Source organism: Somniosus microcephalus, chromosome 16 (genome assembly GCF_052327205.1).
Source record: "Somniosus microcephalus isolate GS21.2 chromosome 16, FLI_Smic_1.0, whole genome shotgun sequence".
Taxonomy (NCBI): domain Eukaryota; kingdom Metazoa; phylum Chordata; class Chondrichthyes; order Squaliformes; family Somniosidae; genus Somniosus; species Somniosus microcephalus.
This window is the reverse complement of record NC_141002.1, coordinates 49,993,698-50,018,807: the sequence shown is the minus strand read 5'-3', so window position 1 is coordinate 50,018,807 and position 25,110 is coordinate 49,993,698. Positions and strand designations below refer to the sequence as shown.

The 25,110-nt window shown below is 44.3% G+C and overlaps 1 protein-coding gene across 10 annotated transcripts in view; it reads right to left on the bottom strand.

The window, feature by feature from the left end:
* The window catches only part of LOC147106155 (tubby-related protein 3-like), a 204,447-nt gene that overhangs the window by 33,269 nt on the left and 146,068 nt on the right, over positions 1–25,110 (bottom strand). For 8 of the 10 annotated variants that reach the window (XM_086009004.1, XM_086009002.1, XM_086008999.1 and 5 more), the window contains 2 exons: positions 21,740–21,838; positions 19,786–19,957 (listed from right to left, as the gene is read on the bottom strand). In XM_086009004.1, coding sequence (XP_085865130.1) covers positions 19,786–19,957; positions 21,740–21,838 — 271 coding nt within the window. Of the gene's footprint in view, positions 1–1,038; positions 6,525–19,785; positions 19,958–21,739; positions 21,839–25,110 lie in introns of those variants that run through there. The other 2 variants (XM_086009005.1, XM_086009003.1) reach the window with 1 other exon arrangement.

The following is a 25,110-nucleotide window of genomic DNA, read 5'->3' as shown; positions in this document are numbered from 1 at the left end:
TAATCGGAGCTGGTTGATGTAGTATAATTCAGAGGCAGGCCACAAGTATAAGCATATAATAATCCTTAGACAAAGTGGTGAATCTTTAGCTAATTCTGACGATAAGTAGCATAAAAAGGGGTTAAACATTTATCCAAGACCCATGATTAATATTCCTTACTTGTTTGAGAGATTTAGTAGCAGCACCATTAGTATTATTACAAGGTGGATCAGTTAGATAAACTATAGATAACAAAGTAGTACAAAAAATGGCAGAGCTCATGGCGAATGGTGTCAGAAAGGAAATAGCAGTGGCTCTGACCCCAATAGTTCAAATATCTTTGGATATGAAAGTTGTGCCAGAGGACTGGAGGATTGCCAATGTCACATCACTATTCAAAAAGAGATAAACAAGGTAGCTATAGAACAGTCAGCCTAACATTAGTATTGGGTAAGCTTCTAAAGGCCATAATAATAAAGGGATATTATTACTCACCTAGAAAGAAATGGGTTAATTAAAGACAGCCAGCATCTACAGTACCTGTATTTGTAAAAGGCAAGTCGCTTGTGATAAATTTTATAGTTCTTTGAGGAAATGAGTGTATTGATAAAGGAAATGCATTTGATGTGGTATATATAGATTTTTAAACTGATTCGATAAGCTGCATAAGGGGCTTGTTGATAAAATTAATGCACACAATATTAAAAGGGAATGTAGTAGCATAGATAGGAAGTTGGTTAAAGGACAGAAAAGAACAAACAGTGGTTGATAGATGTTTTTCCGACAAGAAGGTAAACCATGTTGCTCTGTAGGGCTCAATGTTGGCACTCTTGCTCTTCTCAAAAAATATATACATCAGTGATCTGGACTTGGCTACAGGGGGCACAATTTGCAGAGGACACAAAAATAGGGAATGTGGTTAACTGAAGAGGACCGTAAGCGACTATAGGAGGAGATAGTCAGGTTAATATATTGGGCAGATACATGTCGGTTGAAATTTAATGTAGAAAAATGTGAGGTGATGCATTTTAGATGGCGGAATAAGGAGAGGACATATATAAATGGTAAATTTTTTTAATGAGAACGTTAGATGTTCAGTTACATAAATCATAAAGCTGTAAAACAAACATGTAGGATCCTAGGTTTTCTAAACAGGGACACAGGTTACAAAAGCAGAGGTGTAATTTTAAACATATACATACCATTGGTTAGGCTGCAATTAGAATATTGCATCTAGTTTTGACTGCCTTACGTTAAAGAGGGAATGTCAAGGCCATGGACAGGGTGCAGAAGAGATTCTAAAGATGCTACCAGAGATAATAGGCTTTAGCTATGAAGAAAGATTATAGAAACTGGGACTCAATTATAGTAAAGAAGTTTTAAGAGGAAATCAGAGAATGGTTTACAAAATTATGAGGAGTTTTGTTAAGGTAAAACCAGGAAAAATCATTTCCACTGATCAGTAATTAGAGCGCATTAAGTTTGGACCAAGAATGAAGAGGTTAGGAGAATATTTATAATAGTTCTTAAAAGGAAGCAGATAAATATTTTTAAAAGAAAAAAACGAAGAGTAAGGGGGAAGGGCAAGGAATACGACTATATGCATAGCTCTTGCAGAAGGCTGGTACCGGCATGGTGGGCCGAATGGCTTGTCTTGTGCATTATAAAATTCTGTGATTCAATGAAAACAAAGCAGGAGATGGACCAGGAAAATTGCATCAGGCAGTCACCACTGCAGACATTTGATAGTTCTTCACATTATACTGTGACTGTACAGCTGAGGCTGCAATGAAAGAGTTTTATTAGAGGACCAGGGAATATTTTTAGCTGCTGTTCCTATAAAACCACACTTAAGTTTGAACAAAACACCACTGGAAGTATATTTCTGACTGTGCCACTTTTTTTATGATCAGACCATATACATTTCACAACCAGGTGGCATGACATCCATAAAATGGATTCCACTCCAACAGAATTGAGTCAAGAATGAAAAATATCAGCAATTAACAGATAAAATATCTTACAGGATTAATTTCAAAGCAACTAGATCAGCACTATAGTGAAAGCAAATACATGATCAGAAGTGGGCTGTCAAAAAGCATTAAAGTCACCTTATAGGAAATTAAATATTTGAGAACAATCAAATGTAAATATGGCCAAATGTCTAGATGCAGAAATCAGTTGTCAGTCAAAAATCCAATACCTCTTGATAAAGCACTTCAACAAGAGCCCCATTTTCCCCCCAAATAATTCTCTCAAAATTCTGCAGCATAGACGTCATAAATATCAACATTCAGGGATCCCTCACAGCACAGGGAAATGTGTTTATATCTGCAAGGCATCATTCTCAATTTCCTCTGCCCACTCCACAAATAAAGGCTACCAGCAAGATCCAAAGGAAAAAGATATCATCTTGACCCTCCACTCAGCAGTGTAACATTAGTTGCACTGATGCAAATCCAGCCCATATAACATTTCCATTAATCGTAGGCACAAAACTGAAAGGAAAATGTGTAAGTCAACCAAAAATCATGCAGTTTCACATTCAAACACATAGCGAGATTGGTTGTATTTATATAAAGAATTCAGTAAAATCTTACAGGCATTTATCACCAGTAATGTACCTGTAACAAGTTTTGTCATGAAGTGGTAGCAGGTAGAGTTTACCTGCCACAATCCCCACCATCCCCTACACACCAAGCTTTCAAACTCTTCAATGCCATTGGTGACAGGCACCTCTCAAAGGAGAGGCAGAAAGAGAATAGCACCTTTCATGACCTCAGGATGTCCCTAAGCACTTTACAGCCAATTAAGTTCTTTTAAAGTGTAGTCACTGTTGTAATGTAGGAAATGCGGCAGCCGTATTACACACAATAAGGTCCCACAAACAGCGATGTAATAATGACCAAATAATCTGTTTGTGATATTGGTTGAGGGATAAATATTGGCCAGGACACCAGAGAGAACTCCCTTGCTCTTCTTCAAAATGGTGGCATAGGATCTTTTACCCTTCTCTGAGGAAAAGTTCACACTATGCCTGCAGGTTAAATACTGACCAAAAATAGATAAATACCATACAAGTAAGAGGCTGACTGGAGACTTTAGCCTAGAAACAGTCATAGCATTGAAGATGCTGGTAGTGCGATGGGAACCATCCTGCTTTGATTATGAATTCCTGATTGCCTGACTGCCCAGCTTACGGTCCCCAGTTCACCTCAGGACAGGATAAGGATCTGCAATGGAGCAGATCTTATGGTTCCCCAAATGTACGACCACAGTCCTCGTTCCAAATCACAGAGGCAGGGTCATTTGCACGGTAAGGGCATGTCACCATTGTCGGTTAGGGTGCTTTGGAGGCGTGTAGTCTAGGGATGTTAAAATGGCTGCTAGTAAAATAGAGAAGACACGGTGAACTTCTAAGTTCTTGTTTGTCTCTTTTCTTTTTAAAAAGGTTATTTTTTTCCTCCGCTATCCTTGGATCCATCTGTGCAATTCACCATTATCTGACCAAGACGACAAAGCAGATTAACTCCTCAACCTCTGACCAGCTACTAAAGGATTAGCAAGGGTGCCAGGCGTGGAATCATTGTCTTGCCTCTTCCTCCCCAGATAGCTTGCCTGACACTGGGGATTTGATGTGTGGGGAATCACCAAGGGTAATTTTCAGCTTCGCTGCTTGGGCAGTAACCTGGCGAAGTGCATTGCCCATCCATTGTAGAACGTGCCAAATTTTAACCCTCTGAATATGCATATTTCCCCTTTTTGTGTGCTGTACAATTGAAAAATCCTTTCTAAAGCAAATTTAAAAGCACAGTTGTACAAATGATACATATCATTAATGAACTTGTTAAAAAACTTGTTGCATCTGAAAATGGCAGCCATATTAACACAAGACTAAATGACAATAATTGCACTTGTTAATGAGAAGCGTTTGACTTCACACCAAGTGGAAAATCAATTGCTCTTCAAATCTAAAAGAAAAACACACACCTTTTGATTTGTTTTTGCTTAATTTATCAACCACACTTTCCACAACCGGTGTACATCAGAACATCACAGGATGGCTTCCTTTATGATACAGATACAAAGCACTGTAAACCACCATCACAGCTGGCATAATGAGGTGTGCAAGTATGGGTGTGCTGTAGACATCATAAAGGCAATAAAAAATATCCATCATTGTGGCAAAATAGGTTTAGACATTTTGCTGCAGCTAATATTTGGCTAAGAATCAAAGCTTAAATATTTATAGGAATGACCAGGATTTAAAAAATAAAATCCTGCATTTATAAGATGTAGAGAACTGCATTCACTTTAATTGCCACAAAATCCTAAATGATATAAATTAAGAATACACATGCTGGAGTGTGCCATATAGTGACAGCACACAGACTGCAGCACATCACAGAGAGAACACACAGGTTGAAGTGTGTCAGATAGATACAACACATGGGTTGGAGTGTGTCAAAGAAACAACATAAACTGGAGCATGTCACGTTGGAACACAGGCTGAAGGTGGTTATATCACAAAACCAGATTGGAGCGAGTCATATCGGGAAAATACATGGGTTGCAGCAAGTCATAAGGATAACACACAGGCTGAAGCATGCCACAGAAAACAACAGACAGTTGAGTGTGTTACGAGAACACTTAAGCTGGAGTTTGTCACAGAAGGGCAACACACAGGCAAGAATGCATTTCAAGGCAGGAATACTTTGAGGGGCTCAAATTATATAATGAGAGCCTAGTGGCAGTTCATTAATGTCACATGACTATTTAGATACGTTCTACCCTTGAAACACACTCCTTTTTGCGAGAGTGATGTTATTCAATTTCAATCTTTTTTTTAAAAGCCGGTGGAAGGTAACAAAACAGACAGTAATGCACAGCAGGCCCCGTGATCTAGTTACATGAATTGAACTGAAATCAGCTTTATTTCACTGTGTGTGATGGCTGTATGTTTAATGGGGTAACATCTCTAAATACTTCCTTGCTCCTGTGCTGTGTGTTGAGAACTGCTGGTCAGATGCAAGGAAGGAACAGGTATTCTGCGCACAACAACCACTGTGGAGACACCACAAAGCTCTGTTACAAGAATGGAGCGTGCCTCTCGCTGCCCATAGTATACAATGTCCCAGAAGAATTTCATGTCAGTCCAGGTCTCCACACAAAATTTCCCCATCCCGATTCCCTCTGATCAGCAGTTTTGAAAGATAAAACATACAAGGAATGAATTAAAAGGGCAACAGTAAATATAGAAATGACATTTATGATATTTAGGATTACCTGGCAATCTGGGTGCTTTCCTTAAATTAATATTTTAAACTTTACATAAATGGGATATTATATTGTATTCATATATTTCTCCTATCTAAATATTTAAACATTTTTTATTCACTAATAATCCTTCAAGAAGTTATGGCTCTTTAAACCTCATAATTTTAATGAACATGGCCTCTGTTTGAAAGCCCAGGGTCAAAACATATCTGAATAAACATCATATTCTGTGTAGCCAGTTTTATGTCTCAAGTGAGGAAATGCACCACCTGCTGTGCCACAGCCACAAAGGTCTTCGGTTCAACAACAACTTGCATTTAATGTGGGAAAAATCCCAAGGCGCTTCACAAAGTTGCAAGGAAAAAAAAAACCATGACTCTGCGAGGTTAGCCGATCTCAGCTAATGCACCAGTGGGCACTACGGTTGCCTTCAGCCAGGACTCCTCGTCTTGCAGACTATCCGGCACCCCTGCTGTAAGTGCTTTTCTGTGGATATTGGATAAGGACCGAGTTGGTTTGGCTCAATTTGCTAACATTCATTATCTAGGTGCAACATGAAAAATGATCAATTGAATGAGGCACTGGGGCCCACTCCAGTCTTTGGAACTGTGCCCCAGCATGAGTCACTGCCTTCAAGAAAGGAGGGATCAAGAGGAAAAAAAATGGAGAATACAACATTATGTAGATTAAAATAATACAGGTTTCAAATTTGCCATTATTTCAGCCATTCATTTGTGACATAATTTAAAGAGGCACCTCTTCTTGTTCCACCTATTATTTAATTTGCATCCTAGTTTTGGATAGTTCCCCTTTTGTCTTTGTGAGCAAATGTGAACAGTGATCACTTGATCCACACTGCAATTTGGCAGAATATCTTATTCAAGTACAACAGTGTAAAATATGGTCCATTAAAAGCATGATCAACTTGCCATGATTGCTAGGCCACTTGGGAATCTATTTCTGACATTTGGAGAATTTTTATTTCTTTTCTTTTTTTTGTTTCCATTTTTGATTTAAACCAATTCCATAGTAGATCTGTTTGCATGATTACAACAAAACCATCACAGTACAATAAATATGTCCCTTTTGTTTTCTTCTAAAAAAAAAGTGGAGGCCTGCACCCACTGTTGTCCTCATTCACATGCCAATTTACTGTCGAAACTGGACAATCCTATTGCAAAGGCCTGCAGTGCACACATTGGATAATTGTAGTCCATTGTGAAAACATCTTCTGCCACTCGTCCAAACTGCATTACAATATAGTCAGCTGGTGAGGAAAGGAGGAAAAACATTATTGTTTGAGAGACACCCGTCCTTTCTATATTTCCTATTACAATTCAATGTGCAATAGCTACAACAGCAGAGCTAAATTGACCAACTTGAGCAGAAATATCCAAAGAAGCGGACACAAATTTTCAAGGCGACTGTTAAGTCATGTGCCAACTACCCTAACAGCACCTTAATGGTCTGTGAGTTAGTCTGAATAAAATAAGTTATAGATTGAAAGAAATGACCCAACCCTGCTGTGTGCATTACAATTCCACAGCTAGTGGGACCACAAAAGATCTTAGTATGTTCGAGCATTGTGAATTCTCTAAGAATCTACTGAACTTTTAAATGGCGAGAAACTATGACATGTTGGTGTTCAGAGAGATTTAGGTGTCCTCGTACAAGTAGGTACAGCAAACAATTAGGAAGGCAACTGGCATGTTGGCCTCTATTGCAAGGGGGTTGGAGTACAAGAGTAATGAAGTCTTGCGACAATTGTACAGGGCCTTGGGGAGACCACATCTGGAGTACTGTGCACAGTTTTGGTCTCCTTATCTGAGAAAAAACATACATGCCTTAGAGGCGGTGCAACAAAAGTTCAGTAGATTGATCCCTGGGATGAGAGGGTTGTCCTAGAAGAGATCGAGTAGATTGGGCCTATACTCTCTGGAGTTTATAAGAATATAAGAGGTGATCTCATTGAAACATACAAGATTCTAAGGGGGATTGACAGGGTAGATGCTGAGAGGTTGTTTCCCTTGGCTGGAGTGTCTAGAACTAGGGGGCATAGTCTCAGGATAAGGGGTCGGCCATTTAAGACTGAGATCAGGAGGAATTTCTTCACTCAGAGGGTTGTGAATCTTTGGAATTCTCTACCTGAAAGGGCTGTGGATGCTCAGTCATTGAGTATATTCAAGGCTGTGATAGATAGATTTTTGGACTCTAGGGGAATCAAGGGGTATGGAGATCGGGCTGGAAAGTGGAGTTGAGGTTGAAGATCAGCCATGATCTTACTGAACGGTGGAGCAGGCTCGAAGGGCTGTGTGGCCTACTCCTGCTCCCAAATCTTATGTCCTTATGAACTGTGTCAACTCCCAACCCCTCTCTGGAAGCAATGACCACATTAAAGTTTTACTGATGAGGGCAACACAAAAAAAGTGTTATTACCCACCCAATGATTGCACTATGCTCCCAGACCTGTGCGAACATCTCCTGAAACCAGCTACCAGAAGTCACACAAGATCAGGCCAAGGTGACTTTTCTTCCAATATTTCCAGAACATTGCACCATCTAAAGTTTTGAATGATTAAAATAGAAGCAAAAACAAATCTGGGTATATTATCCTCTTCATTGCACCTGGGAAACGCTCTATTTCTGGGTGCAGCAAAGAATAATTGGGAGTGGAGACCCACTGTGCCAAGTGTCCACTCCACAACACTGCCCTAGGGTTTCCAGAGGTTCTCAAAATGGGCAGGACTGGGCTTACGCTTGCAGTAGGTGCAGGCCCAACTTAACAATGAGATGAGGTGAGAGGGGGTGTTTAGGCCTTTCCAACTCCCATTTTTCTGACTGCATCTGTGGGGCATCCAAACAGAGGGGCACCCCAAGAAAGCTGGCACCGTGGTTTGCGCCAGGGCCCTCCAAAGAAACAAGACAGAGATAATTAAGGTAATTGGGGGGGGGGGGGGGGGGGGGAAGAGGGGTAATTGGATTGCAAAAGGATGGGAACCCTTGGCACGGAGACAAATTATAGTTTCCCCAGTGCCACTTCAAGAGATCAACTAAGTCAACACAAACGGCGATGGAATGTGGGACCTTGCGGTTTGTTTGGTTCAGTGGCACGTTGCCTTTACTGAGCCATCAGAGCATTCAGCAATACATTCGTCATTGTTTTCTTTCGTATGGTAGTAGCAAAGCAAACCAAATGTCAATATCTAAGTTGGATATCCAGGCCAAAGCTTCCGGTGTAACACCATGGATATTTTGAAGGCTGCCTGCAAATTTCCTCTGAGGGCAGTGTTCAATGATGTGCTCCAGGGTCTGATTAGGAGCTCCACAGTCACATGATGGGGATGCTTCAATCTTCCATCTATGGTGAAGGTGGCAGCATCTACCATGACCAGTTCTGAGGCGATTGATGGTTGTCGACTGTTTGCGAGGAAGGTTTGATCCTTCAGGTTGTACTGTGGGGTCCTCTATAGGGAATCCATTCCATATGTCGCAGTTCTGCCAAGCATGTCGCCATCGGTCATCAAGGCCGAGGGGAGATTGCTGAAGGGCTTTGGCGACGGTCCAAAATGGCTTTCTAGATTTGAGCCGGGTTGGTGGTAGGTTGTTCAAGTCGGCCTGGATCATCATGTCTTTGCTGGTGTAGTGTTTGTATTTTCTGGAGACTGCAAATTTGCGTTGTAGGTGTGGTGGTGCGATGTTTGCAAGCACAGGCAGCCAAGGTGTTGGTGTCGATAAAAGCGTACCAGTGATGATTCTCATAGTAGAATTCAGCTGGACATCAATGGATTTGACATGCGGGCTTGATAGCCATACTGGAGAGGAGTACTCCGCTGTAGAGTACACCAGGGCGCGTGCTGCCATATGGAGGGTTTGAGCGTCTGCTCCCCATGTGAATCTGGTGAGTTTCTGGATCACTTGACCCTACTCTTTAGTTTCTTCCCAAGGTTCTGGAGATGTTGTCTATATGACAGGGTGTGATCAAGTGTGACTCCTAAATAGGAGGGTTTTTTGGCATGATTTACCTCTGCGCCACAAAAGGAGACATTCAAAGCTTGGTTTGCTTGATGGGTGTTGAGGTGGAATGTCGAGGTGACGGTCTTTTGCGGGTTCGGCCGAAGTCGCCATCGGCGTAAGTAGGCCTCCAATCCTCTGCAAATCACTGGTCAGGGTCTCTTCGGTGATGGACAGATTCATGTTTTGCGTGGCCAAGGCAATGTCATCAGCGCATATGAACTTGTGGGACTCTGTTTCGGGCAGGTCACTGGTGTAAACGTTGAATAACAATCGGTGCCAGGACAGAACCCCGTGGGAGTCCGTTGTTCAATGTCCTATATCTGCTCTTCTGGATGCCAGAGTACACACGGAAGTGTCGGTTGCTAAGCATGGAGTTGAGAAGATGGATCGTTCCTCTGCAGGGTTAAAATGGTGGAGATTGAAAAGCAGTCCATGCTTCCATACTATGTCATACGCCGCTGACAGGTCCACGAGTGCGATGGCGGTCTTGAGCTGGCGCTGGAAGCCTTTTTCGATGTGCGTTGTTAAAGCTACCACTTGGTCGCAGCAGTTACAGCTGCTCCGGAAGCCCGCTTGCTCCTTAGGGATGGTTGACTCGATGATGGGGGCTAGTCTGTGGAGTATTAGCCTCTCCAGCACTTTATAACAAGTGCAAAGTAAGGAGTACAGGCGGTAGCTGGAGGCTTCACAAGTATTCTTCCCCTGCTTCAGGAGGGCAATTATTTTAGTCTCCCTCCAAATAGGTGGAATTTGTTGTGCAATCCTCTGTTCATCAACTGAAATTGCTACCATCACAAGTGGCAGACCTGTATTCACCGGTACTTCATCCCTGGGTATGTCCTGTCCCACCAGCAGGACAGACCCACTAGGGGTGGTGGCACACTGGTATATAGTCAGGAAGGAGTGGCCCTAGGAGTCCTCAACATTGACTCTGGACCCCATGAAGTCTCATGGCTTCAGGTCAAGCATGGGCAAAGAAACCTCCTGCTGATTACCACCTACCGCCCTCCCTCAGCTGATGAATCAGTACTCCTCCATGTTGAACGCCACTTGGAAGAAGCACTGAGAGTAGCAAGGACACAGAATGTACTCTGGGTGGGGGACTTCAATGTCCATCGCCAAGAGTGGCTCGGTAGCACCACTACTGACCAAGCTGGCCGAGTCCTGAAGGACATAACTGCCAGTCTGGGCCTGCGACCGGTGGTGAGTGAACCAACAAGAGGGAAAAACCTACTTGACCTCGTCCTCACCAATCTACTTGTCACAGATGCATCTGTCCAGGACAGCATTGGCAGCAGTGACCACCGCACAGTCATTGTGGCGGTGAAGTCCCGTCTTCACACTGAGAACACCCTCCATCGTGTTGTGTGACACTACCACTGTGCTAAATGGGATAGATTTAGAACAGATCTAGCAGCTCAAAACTGGGCATCCATGAGGCGCTGTGGGCCATCAGCAGCAGAATTTTATTCCACCACAATCTGTAAACTCATGGCCCAGCATTTCTCTCACTATCATTACCACCAAGCCAGGGGACCAACCCTGGTTAAACGACGAGTGTAGAAGAGCATGCCAGGAGCAGCACAAGGCGTACCTAAAAATCAGGTGCCAACCTGGGGAAGCTGCAACATAGGACTACATACATGCTAAAAAGCGGAAGCAGCATGCTATAGACAGGGCTAAGCGATCCCACAATCAACAGACTAAATCAAAGCTCTGCAGTCCTGCCACATCCAGTCGTGAATGGTGGTGGACCATTAAACAACTAACGGGAGGAGGAGGCTCCAAGAATATCCACATCCTCAATGATGGTGGAGCCCAGCACGTGAGTGCAAAAGACAAGGCTGAAGCATTTGCAACCAACTTCAGCCAGAAGTGCCGAGTGGATGATCCATATCAGTCTACTCCCAAGGTCCCCACCATCACAGAAACCATTCTTCAGCCAATTCGATTCACTCCACATGATATCAAGAAACAGCTGAGCGCACTGGATACAGCAAAGGCTGGGCCCCAACAACATCACGGCTATTGTGCTGAAGACTTGTGCTCCAGAACTAGCCGCGCCTCTAGCCAAGCTGTTCCAGTACAGCTACAACACTGGCATCTACCCAACAATGTGGAAAACTGCCCAGGTATGTCCTGTCCACAAAAAGGAAGACAAATCCAACCCGGCCAATTACCATTCCAACAGTCTACTCTCAATCATCAGCAAAGTGATGGAAAGTGTCATCGACAGTGCTATCAAGCGGCACTTACTCACCAATAACCTGCTCACTGATGCCCAGTTTGGGTTCCGCCAAGACCACTCAGCTTCCGACCTCATTACAGCCTTGGTCCAAACATGGACAAAGCAGCTGAATTCCAGAGGTGAGGTGAGAGTGACTGCCCTTGACATCAAGGCAGCATTTGACCGAGTCTGGCATCAAGGAGCCCGAGTAAAACTGAAGTCAATGGGATCAGGGGGAAAACGCTCCACTGGCTGGAATCATACCTAGCACAAAGGAAGATGGTTGTGGTGGTTGAAGGTCAATCATCACAGCCCTAGGACATCGCTGCAGGAGTTCCTCAGGGCAGTGTCCTAGGCCCAACCATCTTCAGCTGCTTCATCAATGACCTTCCCTCCAACATAAGGTCAGAAATGAGGATGTTCGCTGATGACTGCACAGTGTTCAGCGCCATTCGCAACTCCTCAGATAATGAAGCAGTCCATGCCCGCATGCAACAAGACCTGGACGGCGTTCAGGCTTGGGCTGATAAGTGGCAGGTAACATTTGCGCCACAGAAGTGCCAGGCAATGACTATCTCCAACAAGCGAGAGTCTACCCACCTCCCCTTGACATTCAATGGCATTACCATCGCCGAATCCCCCACTATCAACATCCAAGGGGGTCACCATTAACCAGAAACTGAACTGGACCAGCCACATAAATACTGTGGCAACAAGAGCAGGTCAGAGGCTAGGTATTCTGCAGCAAGTGTCTCACCTCCTGACTCCCCAAAGCCTTTCCACCATCTACAAGGTACAAGTAAGGAGTGTGAGGGAATACTCTCCACTTGCCTGGACGAGTGCAGCTCCAACAACACTCAAGAAGCTCGACACCATCCAGGACAAAGCAGCCCGCTTGATTGGCACCCCATCCACCACCTTAAACATTCACTCCCTCCACCACCAGCGTACCGTGGTTGCAGTGTGTACCATCTACAAGATGCACTGCAGCAACTCGCCAAGGCTTCTTCGGCAGCACCTCCCAAACCCACGACCTCTTCCACCTAGAAGGATAAGGGCTGCAGGCGCATGCGAACACATACAAACATAGAAGATAGGAGCAGGAGTAGGTCATTCGGCCCCTCGATCCTGCTCCGCCATTCAATGCGATCATGGCTGATCATCCAAATTCAGTACCCGGTCCCTGCTTTCTCCCCCTACCTCTTGATCCCTTTAGCCTTAAGAAATATATCCAACTCCTTCTTGAATATATTTAATGAACTGGCCTCCACTGCCTTCTGTGGTAGAGAGTTCCACAGGTTCACCACTCTCTGGGTAAAGAAATTCCTCCTCATTTCTGTCCTAAATGGCCTACCCTTTATCCTTAGACTGGGCCCCCTGGTTCTGGACTCCCCGACCATCTGGAACATCCTCCTTGCATCTAGTCTGTCCAGTCCTGTCAAAATTTTATAAGCTTCAATGAGATCACCTCTCATTCTTCTAAACTCCAGCGAGTACAAGTCCAATCGACCCAATCTCTCCTCATACGTCATTCCTGCCATCCCAGGTATCAGCCTGGTGAATCTTCGCTGAACTCCTTCCATGGCAAGAACATCCTTCCTCAGATAAGGCGACCGAAACTGCACACAATACTCAAGATGTGGTCTCACGAAGGCCCTGTACAACTGCAGCAAGACATCCTTGTTCCTGTACTCAAACCCTCTCGCTACGAAGGCCAACATACTATTTGCCTTCTTAACCGCCTGCTGCACCTGCATGCTTACCTTCAGCGACTTGTGCACAAGGACACCCAGGTCTCGTTGCACTTCCCCTTCTCCCAATATATTGCCATTTAGATAATAATCTGCCTTCCTGTTTTTGCCACCAAAGTGGATAACCTCACATTTATCCACGTTATATTGCATCTGCCATGTTTCTGCCCAATCACCCAACATGTCCAAAACATCCGGGAGTTTCTCGACATCCTCCTCACAGCACACACGCCCACCCAGCTTTGTGTTGTCTGCAAATTTGGAGATATTACATCTAGTTCCCTTGTCCAGATCATTTATATATAATTGTGAATAGCTGGGGTCCAAGGACCGATCCCTGCGGTACCCCACTAGTCACTGCCCGCCATTCGGAAAAAGACCCATTTATTCCAACTCTTTGCTTTCTGTCTGCCAACCAGTTCTCTATCCAAGTCAATACCTTGCCCCCAATCCCATGTGTCTTAACTTTTCACGCTAATCTCTTATGCGGGACCTTATCGAAGGCCTTCTCAAAGTCCAGATACACCACATCCGCTGGTTCTCCCTTATCTATTTTACCAGTTACATCCTCAAAAAATTCCAGTAGATTAGTCAAGCACAATTTACCTTTTGTGAATCCATGTTGACTTTGTCCGATCCTGTCACTGTTTTCCAAGTGCTCTGCTATTACATCTTTTATAATGGACTCTAGCATTTTCCCCACTACCGATGTCAGGCTTACCGGTCTGTAATTCCCCGTTTTCTCTCTACCACCTTTTTTGAATAGTGGGGTAACATTAGCTACCGTCCAATCCATGGGTACTGTTCCAGATTCCATCGAATGTTGGAAGATGATCAGCAATCCATCTACTATTTCTAGGGCCACTTCCTTAAGTACCCTAGGATGTAGATTATCAGACCCTGGGGATTTATCGGCCTTCAGTCCCATCAATTTCCCTAACACCAATTCTCTACAAATACTGATTTCTTTCAGTTCCACCCTTTCATCAGACCCTATGTTCCCCGGCATCTCTGGGAGGTTATTTGTGTCCTCCTTTGTGAAGACAGAACCAAAATATGTACTTAGTTGGTCTGCCATTTCTTTGTTCCCCATTATAAATTCCCCTGATTCTGACTGCAAGGGACCTACACTTGACTTCACCAATCTTTTTCTCTTCACATATCTATGAAAGCTTTTACAGTCAGTTTTTATGTTCCCTGCAAGCTTACTCTCATATTCTATTTTCCCTTTCTTAATTAATCCCTTTGTCCTCCTTTGTTGAATCCTAAACTGCTCCCAATCCTCAGGATTATTGCTTTTTCCGGCCAATTTATATGTCCTCTCCTTGGATCTTATGCTATCCCTAATTTCCCTTGTTAGCCACGGTTGAGTCACCTTTTTTGTTTTATTTTTATGCCAAACTGGGATGAACAAATTCTGTAGTTCATCCATGCGGTCTTTGAATGTTTGCCATTGCCTATCCACTGTCAACCCTTTGAGTGAGATTCCCCAATCAATCCTACCCAACTCGCGCCTCAGACCATCGTAGTTTCCTTTATTTAAAGTTAGGACCCTAGTCTCTGAGTCAACTACTTCATTCTCCATCTTAATGAAGAATTCGATCATATTATGATCGCTCCGACCCAAGGGGCCTCGTACAACAAGATTGCTAGTTAATCCTTTCTCGTTACATAATACCCAGTCTAAGATGGCCTGATCTCTGGTTGATTCCTCAACATATTGGTCCAGGAAACCATCCCGTAAACACTCCAGGAATTCCTCCTCCACAGTATTGTTACTAATTTGGTTAGCCCAATTTATATGTAGATTAAAGTCACCCATGATGACTGCTGTGCCCTTATTGCACGCTTCTTTAATTTCCCTTTTAATGCCATCCCCAACCTCCGCCTTACTGTTTGGAGGTCTATATACCACTCCCACTAACGTTTTCTGCCCCTTGGTATTTCTCAATTCTACTCATACAGATTCCACATCATCAGAGTAAATATCCTTCCTTACTACAGGTTGACTATCCCTTATCCGAAAACCTTGGGACCAGCTGTGTTTCGGTTTTCGGAAATTTTCGGATTTCAGAAGGTATTATTTCAGACTGGGAAACTCCTAGCATTCTTTTCACAGGCAGGCTCTGGAAAGCGTCTCTGTAGCTTAGCAACAGCTTCAGAGACGCTTCCAAGCTACTGGGCCGAGTGTTTAGAAGCTGTTGCTGAGCAACAGTGTTTGTGGTCAGATACGGCAGGCTCTGGAAAGCGTCTCTGTAGCTTAGCAACAGCGTCAGAGGCGCTTCCAAGCCACGGGCCGAGTGTTTACAAGCTGTTGCTGAGCAACTGTGTTTGTTGTCAGATACGGCGATGAAGTATCTGACAACATTAGCGCTGGTCTATCCGGAAGTTTGGATAGAACGGCAGCATATCGGACGGGCCGCTGTATTGTTGGGTTCACTCTCCTGGTACCTCCTTCACACTGCCCGGCTCGGCCTGCAATCTCCTACCCAGGAGGGAACTCTGTGACCCTCTGCCCTGCTCACAGGGAAAGGCAGAGCTCCCTCAGTCACACTTAACATCAAGAGCGAAGGCCGGCGTGTCGACAATCTGCAGGAATTCTTGTTCTGGGCCCCAGAGGACCACTCCTGTCATGTTTTGCGCCACTCGGGTCATGTCGTGTGCACGACTTACGCTGAACGAAAAAACTTTCGGTTTTCAGAGGTTTTCGGAAGTTCGGATAAAGGATAGTCTACCTGTATTGTGTTAATTCCTTCTTTAACCAGTAATGCTACCCCACCTCCCTTTCCTTTTTGCCTATCTTTCCTGAATATCGAATACCCCTGGATGTTGAGTTCCCAGCCTTGGCCATCCTTTAGCCACATTTCCGTAATCCCAACCAAATCATATTCGTTTACCTCTATTTGCGCAGCCAATTCATCCACCTTATTACGAATGCTCCTCGCATTAATACACAAAGCCTTCAGGCTTGTTTTTTTAATGCTCTTAGATCTATTAGAATTATTATTTACTGTGGCCACGCTTGATTTAAACCGTTGATTTCTCTGACTGCCACTTTTGTTTTTCTCCTTCCTATCTTTTGCTTTTATCCTTGTTTCCTTTTCCTCTGTCTCCCTGCTCAGGTTCCCAACCCCCTGCCATTTTAGTTTAAACCCTCCCCCAAAGCACTAGCAAACACTCCCCCTAGGACATCGGTCCCGGCCCTGCCCAGGTGCAAACCGTCCGGTTTGAACTGGTCCCACCTCCCCCAGAACCGGTTCCAATGTCCCAAGAATTTGAATCCCTCCCCCTTGCACCATTCCTCTAGCCACGTATTCATCGGAAATATCCTTCTATTTCTACTCTGACTAGCACGTGGCACTGGTAGCAATCCTGAGATTACTACCTTTGAGGTCCTATTTTTTAATTTACCTCCTAACTCCCTATATTCAGCTTTTAGGACCTCATCCTGGTTTTTAGCTATATCGTTGGTACCTATATGCACCACGACAATGGCTGTTCACCCTCCCATTCCAAGATGTTCTGCAGCCGCTCTGAGACATCCTTGACCCTTGCACCAGGGAGGCAACACACCATCCTGGAGTCTCGTTTGCGGCCGCAGAAACACCCACCTATTCCCCTTACAATAGAATCCCCTATTACTATAGCTCTACCCCTCTTTTTCCTCCCATCCTGTGCAGCAGAGCCACCCCTGGTGCCAGGAAGTTGGCTGCTGCTGCTTTCCTCTGATAAGCCATCCCCCCCAACAGTACTCAAAGTGGTGTATCTGTTTGAGAGGGGGATGTCCACAGGCGACCCCTGCACCTAGTACTCTGCCTGTTGGTCACCCCTTCCCGCCTGTCCAACCTCTAGCTGCAGTGTGTCCAACTCCGTAAACGTGCTATTCACGACGTCCCGAGCATCGTGAACGCTCCAGTATGCATCCAATCGCAGCTCCAGCGCCGCAATGCGGTCTGTCAGTAGCTGCAGCTGGATGCACTTCCTGCACACGTAGTTGTCAGGGACACAGGAAGTGTCCCTGAGTTCTCACATATCGCAGGAGGAGCATACCACGTGGCCGGGCTGTCCTGCCATGATTTACCCTTTAATTAATTGAAATTAAATTAAATCAATCCCACTAATTACACTACAGTTAAATGGTTTACCAACCATCCCCGCTACACCAGAGAGACCTTAGTAACTATAATCCACAGAGTTTAAGTTTAAAAATAGAGAAATACTCACCAACCAATCACCTACCTGCTTTCTGGTGACGTCACACTTCAATTACTTTTTACTTCTCTCCCTCCCTCTGAGCTCAGAGACTACAAATTAGTACGCCTCACCTGAACTCTGGCGCCCTTTTTAAACCGCCGCTCAACCTCGACCCTCGCAGGTCCGCACCGCCGCCGCCTCCGCTGCTGCTGTGGGGCCTCACCTGAACTCTGGCGCCCTTTTTAAACCGCCGCTCAGCCTCGTCCCTCACAGGTCCGCACCGCTGCCACCGCTGCTGCTGTGGGGCCTCACCTGAACACTGGCGCCCTTTTTAAACCGCCGCTCAACCTTGTCCCTCGCAGGTCCGCACCGCCGCCGCCGTCTCCGCTGCTGCTGCTGTTGGGCCTCACCTGAACTCTGGCGCCCTTTTTAAACCGCCGCTCAGCCTCGTCCCTCGCAGGTCCGCACCGCCGCCGCCACCACCACCACCTCCAAGTTCCCCTCCAAGTTACACACCATCCTGACTTAGAAGTATATCGCCGATCCTTCTGGATCAAAATCCTGGAACTCCCTACCTAACAGCACTGTGGGAGTACCATTCCCACATGGACTGCAGCGGTTCAAGAAGGCGGCTCACCACCACCTTCTCAAGGGATGGGCAATAAATGCTGGCATTGCCAGAGACGCCTGATCCCATAAACAAATTTTTTTTTAAACTTCATCTTAGTATTGCATAGTTCCCTTTCCAGACAAAAGCCAAGTGACAATATTTATATTGCAGACTGCTTTTAAGTTTAGGTGTGAAAATCTGCACACCCACCATTACAGTTTACTGACATTCTAGTGACTTACTGATACCCATGTGACTTCCTTACATCCATGTTATGCTGTCAGACATACTGGTGTTATGAGCAACATCATACTGGCAGCCACAAGGTATCCTCTATTTACAGACTGCACATACCATACACTTAAAAGATAGGATGTCACCATCAGGACATCTTTTGCCAAACATTTTTTGATTGTTTATTAAACACAGTGACATAAACCACACTAAACCACATTATCATGTGTGTTACATCGAGAGAAAAAGTGACACACAGTCCTTCTAGCCCTTCTCTCTCCCCAGATGTGCAGGGAGGATGTTCCCGATGGTCGGGGAATCCAGAACCAGGGGTCACAGTCTAAGGATAAGGGCTAGGCCTTTTAGGACAGAAATTAGGAGGAATTTCTTCACCCAGAGAGTGGTGAACCTGTGGAATTCTCTACCACAGAAGGCAGTAGAGGCCAATTCATTAAATATATTCAAGAAGGAGTTGGATATATTTCTTAAGGCTAAAGGGATCAAGGAATATGAGGAGAAGGCAGGGACCGGGTACTGAACTTGGATGATCAGCCATGATCGCATTGAATGGCAGAGCAGACTCGAGGGGCCGAATGGCCTACTCCTATCTTCTATGTTTCTATGTGGTTACATTGATCTAGGGAGCTGGGCGTTGGTTCCTGCGCCTGACGGTAGTTGATTCAATGCGTTTCATGCACAACAGGGAAAAAAGCAAGATCCAGCTCCTACTAATTAAGTCTAATACTTCTTGGAGGAGGAAGTGAGAATCAAAGAAAGAATGTGAAAAGTGGGCAGAGGGCAGCTGATGTATAGAGAGAGATGGGCCAAATGACAGAAGCAGAGAGAACAAGCCAAGAAGGCAGAGAAAAATCAACAAGCCAGGAGTGGGACAGAGAACACACAGTAAGGAAATACAATCTGAAGAGGATCGATTAGGAGAATCTAAGTGTAAGTGAAGCAAGTGCAATAAAAAGTAGTCCATCATGACAGTGGGAAAAAATCTCACTTGCGTTTGCCCCCTTCCAGGCCCCTGCCCCCTTCCAGGCCCCTGCCCCCTTCCAGGCCCCTGCCCCCTTCCAGGCCCCAGGCCCCTGCACCCTTCCAGGCCCCTGCACACTTTCCATACTCAGCAAGTAGCTGCTCAGTAATATCGGAGAGGCTGCATTGAATAACCTCAGACTGACATCTTTCCAGCCCTTTTAGCTGCCCAGCTTTAAGCTGGGAATAGGCAGTCCCAGCTAAACAAGGCAGATTATATTTTTGCAATAAAAAATTATTATAGTTCAGCACTGACCCAAATATGGACTCTGTGCACCATTCTCATCTCATTTTAAAGCCAAGTTGCACTCTGAAAGAGCAGCAGAGGGATGTAATGATGAAATTATCTCATCATACGCACAGAAGCAAAAGGTGAAGGGATATTTCACCTTCAGATATCATTCAAGGAACTTTCAATCACAGCTGAGACTCGAGTATGATTTTGAGGTTAGATACTTACGATCATTGTCATGAACAATCTGAAAGTTCTTGACAGATGCCTGTGTGACTCTTCCATGGAAATTCAGCACATAGGACTGTGTGTCATCATTCCAAACAGGCACCTTGTTGTGCAGCTCAATTAGGTTTTCCATATTTCTGTTCTGCCACATTAATAGCAAACTTTCATGCTCCTGGGGGATTTTTGAAAGCAAAAGTAATCACTGCAGAAAATTGTAACATATCCAGCAGAGAGAGAATTCAGATAAGACAGAGCAGAAGTGGAGAATTAGGCAATAGCAAATAAGAAGCTGCCCGTATTTTGGAATTGATATCCACATGTATTAAAATTCTCATTATTGTTATTACATCAATTGGCCCATTTCTAAAACAAAATGCAAAAGACATACTTCTATAAATGAAAGATGCAATTTATTAAACAGCTAAATTTAAAACTTACAAAAGATAGCCAGTTGTAGATTTGTTATGCAGAACGAGAGAATGCAATTACATTGCAACCTCAACAATTTTAAGTATTCAACTGTAGTATATTTGCTTTTTGAAATTTAGTTTTGAATGGATATATTTTCCTTGTTCAGTAGGGAATGTCACTAATTGTTTATATCACTGTTCATTATGCACAATGTTACCCTTGTCCTCAGGGAAATTCAAACTGGTCAATAACAGTATCCAAAATACCGTAATTCTGGTGTAAAAATTGCACAGGTAGAGTTTTGCATCCTCAATGTGACCTTTAAACTTGACAAGGTGCTCTTTATAGGACTCACTGAAAAGCCAAAACTTTCAACCATCTCTTTCCTCCCCTCAAATGTCTTTCTCCCATGAGAGACAGCAGGCAACTTGCTCCTAAGCCATAATCACCGCTACCAATCTTAGCACTTCAGTGATTTCCCTATCCCATCAATCTGAACAGGGATATAATTGACGGAAAAGTTATCGACCTGAAATGTTTACTCTGTTTCCCTCTTCACAAATGCTGCCTGACCTATTTGAGTATTTCCAGCATTCTCTGCGTTTATTTTAGATTTCCAGCAACTGCAGTATATAATTGGTCAGCCTGACAGAGGTCAGAACATTGGATAGTCAGTCTGAGGGAGGTTCAAGCACTGGATAGCCAGTCTGAGGGAGGTCAGAACATTGGATGGCCAGCCTGAGGGAGGTTCAAGCACTGGATAGCCAGCCTGAGGGAGGTTCAAGCACTGGATAGCCAGCCTGAGGGAGGTTCAAGCACTGGATAGCCAGCCTGAGGGAGGTTCAAGCACTGGATAGCCAGCCTGAGGGAGGTCAGAACATTGGATGGCCAGTCTGACAGAGGTCAGAACATTGGATGGCCAGTCTGAGGGAGGTCAGAACATTGGATAGTTAGTCTGAGGGAGGTTCAAGCACTGGATAGCCAGCTTGAGGGAGGTTCAAGCACTGGATAGCCAGCCTGAGAGAGGTTCAAGCACTGGATAGCCAGCCTGAGAGAGGTTCAAGCACTGGATAGCCAGCCTGAGAGAGGTTCAAGCACTGGATAGCCAGCCTGAGGGAGGTCAGAACATTGGATGTTAGAACATAGTCAGCGTAGAGGAATCAAACTTTTGTCCCTCCAACTCCATGATACCAGTTATATACAGTGTCACCATGCTGCCTAATTTGGTTCCAACTTAATTTCAAATAATTTTGGGTTAAGGCTGCCACAGACTCATTTCATTTAGAACCCTTGCACATGGCAGAAATTTTACAGTCTGGATTGGGTTCCAATTTAAGTCCCACAGGTGAAACCAGTGAGTCAACTAACTGTACACCCAGATCCCATCCAACATACATTTTAAGAATACCTTTTTCCTTACAGCAACACTATTTACTCAGCATGCCAATAGCTCCTTGAAACCCAACTGGTATGACCACATATATCCTGCTGATTTTAGAGGCCTCTTAATTATGAAGAGCTCTCTCATTTTTTAATGACTTACATTGCGCGGTCTGATGGGGACTCGTTCATGACTCATGCTCATCCCTGGAATGACAACAGTCATTTTTCTTGGCCCTTTAAACCCAAGGACATTGGTCTCCTGGAGACAATGAAGAGTACAACTGATGCAATTAATAATTCATAGCAAAGATATTGTTCATGAACACTTAAACCTTCTTCACATCACAGCCAATCAGGCAGTCAGATTAATGATGGAAAAATGAGGTTACTCTAAGAACCTAACACTAAGGATTTGACGACGGCTTCCAGGGGAAATTTAAAGCCAAATGTAATTTGACAATGACTCCTGTAATTATTCATTTTCATAGATTTAAATAAAAAGCTTGGAAACAAAAACACATGCCTGAAGTACAGGTTTTTGAAGTGGGGTCTGCAAGGTCTGCAGATTTTTGCCCAAAGGCGCCACATGGAAAACCTAAAAGTGCTGTATCTGGAGAGATACATTGCTGAATGTAAACGTGCTGTAAGTGGAGAGAAGTATTGCTGAATGTAAACGTGCTGTACGGGGAGAGAAGTATTGCTGAATGTAAACGTGCTGTAAGTGGAGAGAAGTATTGCTGAATGTAAACGTGCTGTAAGTGGAGAGAAGTATTGCTGAATGTAAACGTGCTGTACGGGGAGAGAAGTATTGCTGAATGTAAACGTGCTGTAAGTGGAGAGAAGTATTGCTGAATGTAAACGTGCTGTACGGGGAGAGAAGTATTGCTGAATGTAAACATGCTGTAAGTGGAGAGAAGTATTGCTGAATGTAAACGTGCTGTACGGGGAGAGAAGTATTGCTGAATGTAAACGTGCTGTACGGGGAGAGAAGTATTGCTGAATGTAAACGTGCTGTACGGGGAGAGAAGTATTGCTGAATGTAAACGTGCTGTACGGGGAGAGAAGTATTGCTGAATGTAAACGTGCTGTACGGGGAGAGAAGTATTGCTGAATGTATACGTGCTGTACGGGGAGAGAAGTATTGCTGAATGTAAACATGCTGTAAGTGGAGAGAAGTATTGCTGAATGTAAACGTGCTGTACGGGGAGAGAAGTATTGCTGAATGTAAACATGCTGTACGGGGAGAGAAGTATTGCTGAATGTAAACGTGCTGTACGGGGAGAGAAGTATTGCTGAATGTAAACGTGCTGTACGGGGAGAGAAGTATTGCTGAATGTAAACGTGCTGTACGGGGAGAGAAGTATTGCTGAATGTAAACGTGCTGTACGGGGAGAGAAGTATTGCTGAATGTATACGTGCTGTACGGGGAGAGAAGTATTGCTGAATGTAAACATGCTGTACGGGGAGAGAAGTATTGCTGAATGTAAACGTGCTGTAAGTGGAGAGAAGTATTGCTGAATGTAAACGTGCTGTACGGGGAGAGAAGTATTGCTGAATGTAAACGTGCTGTACGGGGAGAGAAGTATTGCTGAATGTAAACGTGCTGTACGGGGAGAGAAGTATTGCTGAATGTAAACGTGCTGTACGGGGAGAGAAGTATTGCTGAATGTAAACGTGCTGTATGGGGAGAGAAGTATTGCTGAATGTATACGTGCTGTACGGGGAGAGAAGTATTGCTGAATGTAAACGTGCTGTACGGGGAGAGAAGTATTGCTGAATGTAAACGTGCTGTACGGGGAGAGAAGTATTGCTGAATGTAAACGTGCTGTACGGGGAGAGAAGTATTGCTGAATGTAAACGTGCTGTACGGGGAGAGAAGTATTGCTGAATGTAAACGTGCTGTACGGGGAGAGAAGTATTGCTGAATGTAAACGTGCTGTACGGGGAGAGAAGTATTGCTGAATGTAAACGTGCTGTACGGGGAGAGAAGTATTGCTGAATGTAAACGTGCTGTATGGGGAGAGAAGTATTGCTGAATGTAAACATGCTGTACGGGGAGAGAAGTATTGCTGAATGTAAACATGCTGTACGGGGAGAGAAGTATTGCTGAATGTAAACATACTGTACGGGGAGAGAAGTATTGCTGAATGTAAACGTGCTGTAAGTGGAGAGAAGCATTGCTGAATGTAAACGTGCTGTAAGTGGAGAGAAGTATTGCTGAATGTAAACGTGCTGTAAGTGGAGAGAAGTATTGCTGAATGTAAACGTGCTGTATGGGGAGAGAGGTATTGCTGAATGTAAACGTGCTGTACGGGGAGAGAAGTATTGCTGAATGTAAACGTGCTGTAAGTGGAGAGAAGTATTGCTGAATGTAAACGTGCTGTAAGTGGAGAGAAGTATTGCTGAATGTAAACGTGCTGTACGGGGAGAGAAGTATTGCTGAATGTATACGTGCTGTACGGGGAGAGAAGTATTGCTGAATGTAAACGTGCTGTACGGGGAGAGAAGTATTGCTGAATGTAAACGTGCTGTACGGGGAGAGAAGTATTGCTGAATGTAAACGTGCTGTAAGTGGAGAGAAGTATTGCTGAATGTAAACGTGCTGTACGGGGAGAGAAGTATTGCTGAATGTAAACGTGCTGTACGGGGAGAGAAGTATTGCTGAATGTAAACGTGCTGTATGGGGAGAGAAGTATTGCTGAATGTAAACATGCTGTACGGGGAGAGAAGTATTGCTGAATGTAAACATGCTGTACGGGGAGAGAAGTATTGCTGAATGTAAACATACTGTACGGGGAGAGAAGTATTGCTGAATGTAAACGTGCTGTAAGTGGAGAGAAGCATTGCTGAATGTAAACGTGCTGTAAGTGGAGAGAAGTATTGCTGAATGTAAACGTGCTGTAAGTGGAGAGAAGTATTGCTGAATGTAAACGTGCTGTATGGGGAGAGAGGTATTGCTGAATGTAAACGTGCTGTACGGGGAGAGAAGTATTGCTGAATGTAAACGTGCTGTAAGTGGAGAGAAGTATTGCTGAATGTAAACGTGCTGTAAGTGGAGAGAAGTATTGCTGAATGTAAACGTGCTGTACGGGGAGAGAAGTATTGCTGAATGTATACGTGCTGTACGGGGAGAGAAGTATTGCTGAATGTAAACGTGCTGTACGGGGAGAGAAGTATTGCTGAATGTAAACGTGCTGTAAGTGGAGAGAAGTATTGCTGAATGTAAACGTGCTGTACGGGGAGAGAAGTATTGCTGAATGTAAACGTGCTGTACGGGGAGAGAAGTATTGCTGAATGTAAACGTGCTGTAAGTGGAGAGAAGTATTGCTGAATGTAAACGTGCTGTACGGGGAGAGAAGTATTGCTGAATGTAAACATGCTGTAAGTGGAGAGAAGTATTGCTGAATGTAAACGTGCTGTAAGTGGAGAGAAGTATTGCTGAATGTAAACGTGCTGTAAGTGGAGAGAAGTATTGCTGAATGTAAACGTGCTGTAAGTGGAGAGAAGTATTGCTGAATGTAAACGTGCTGT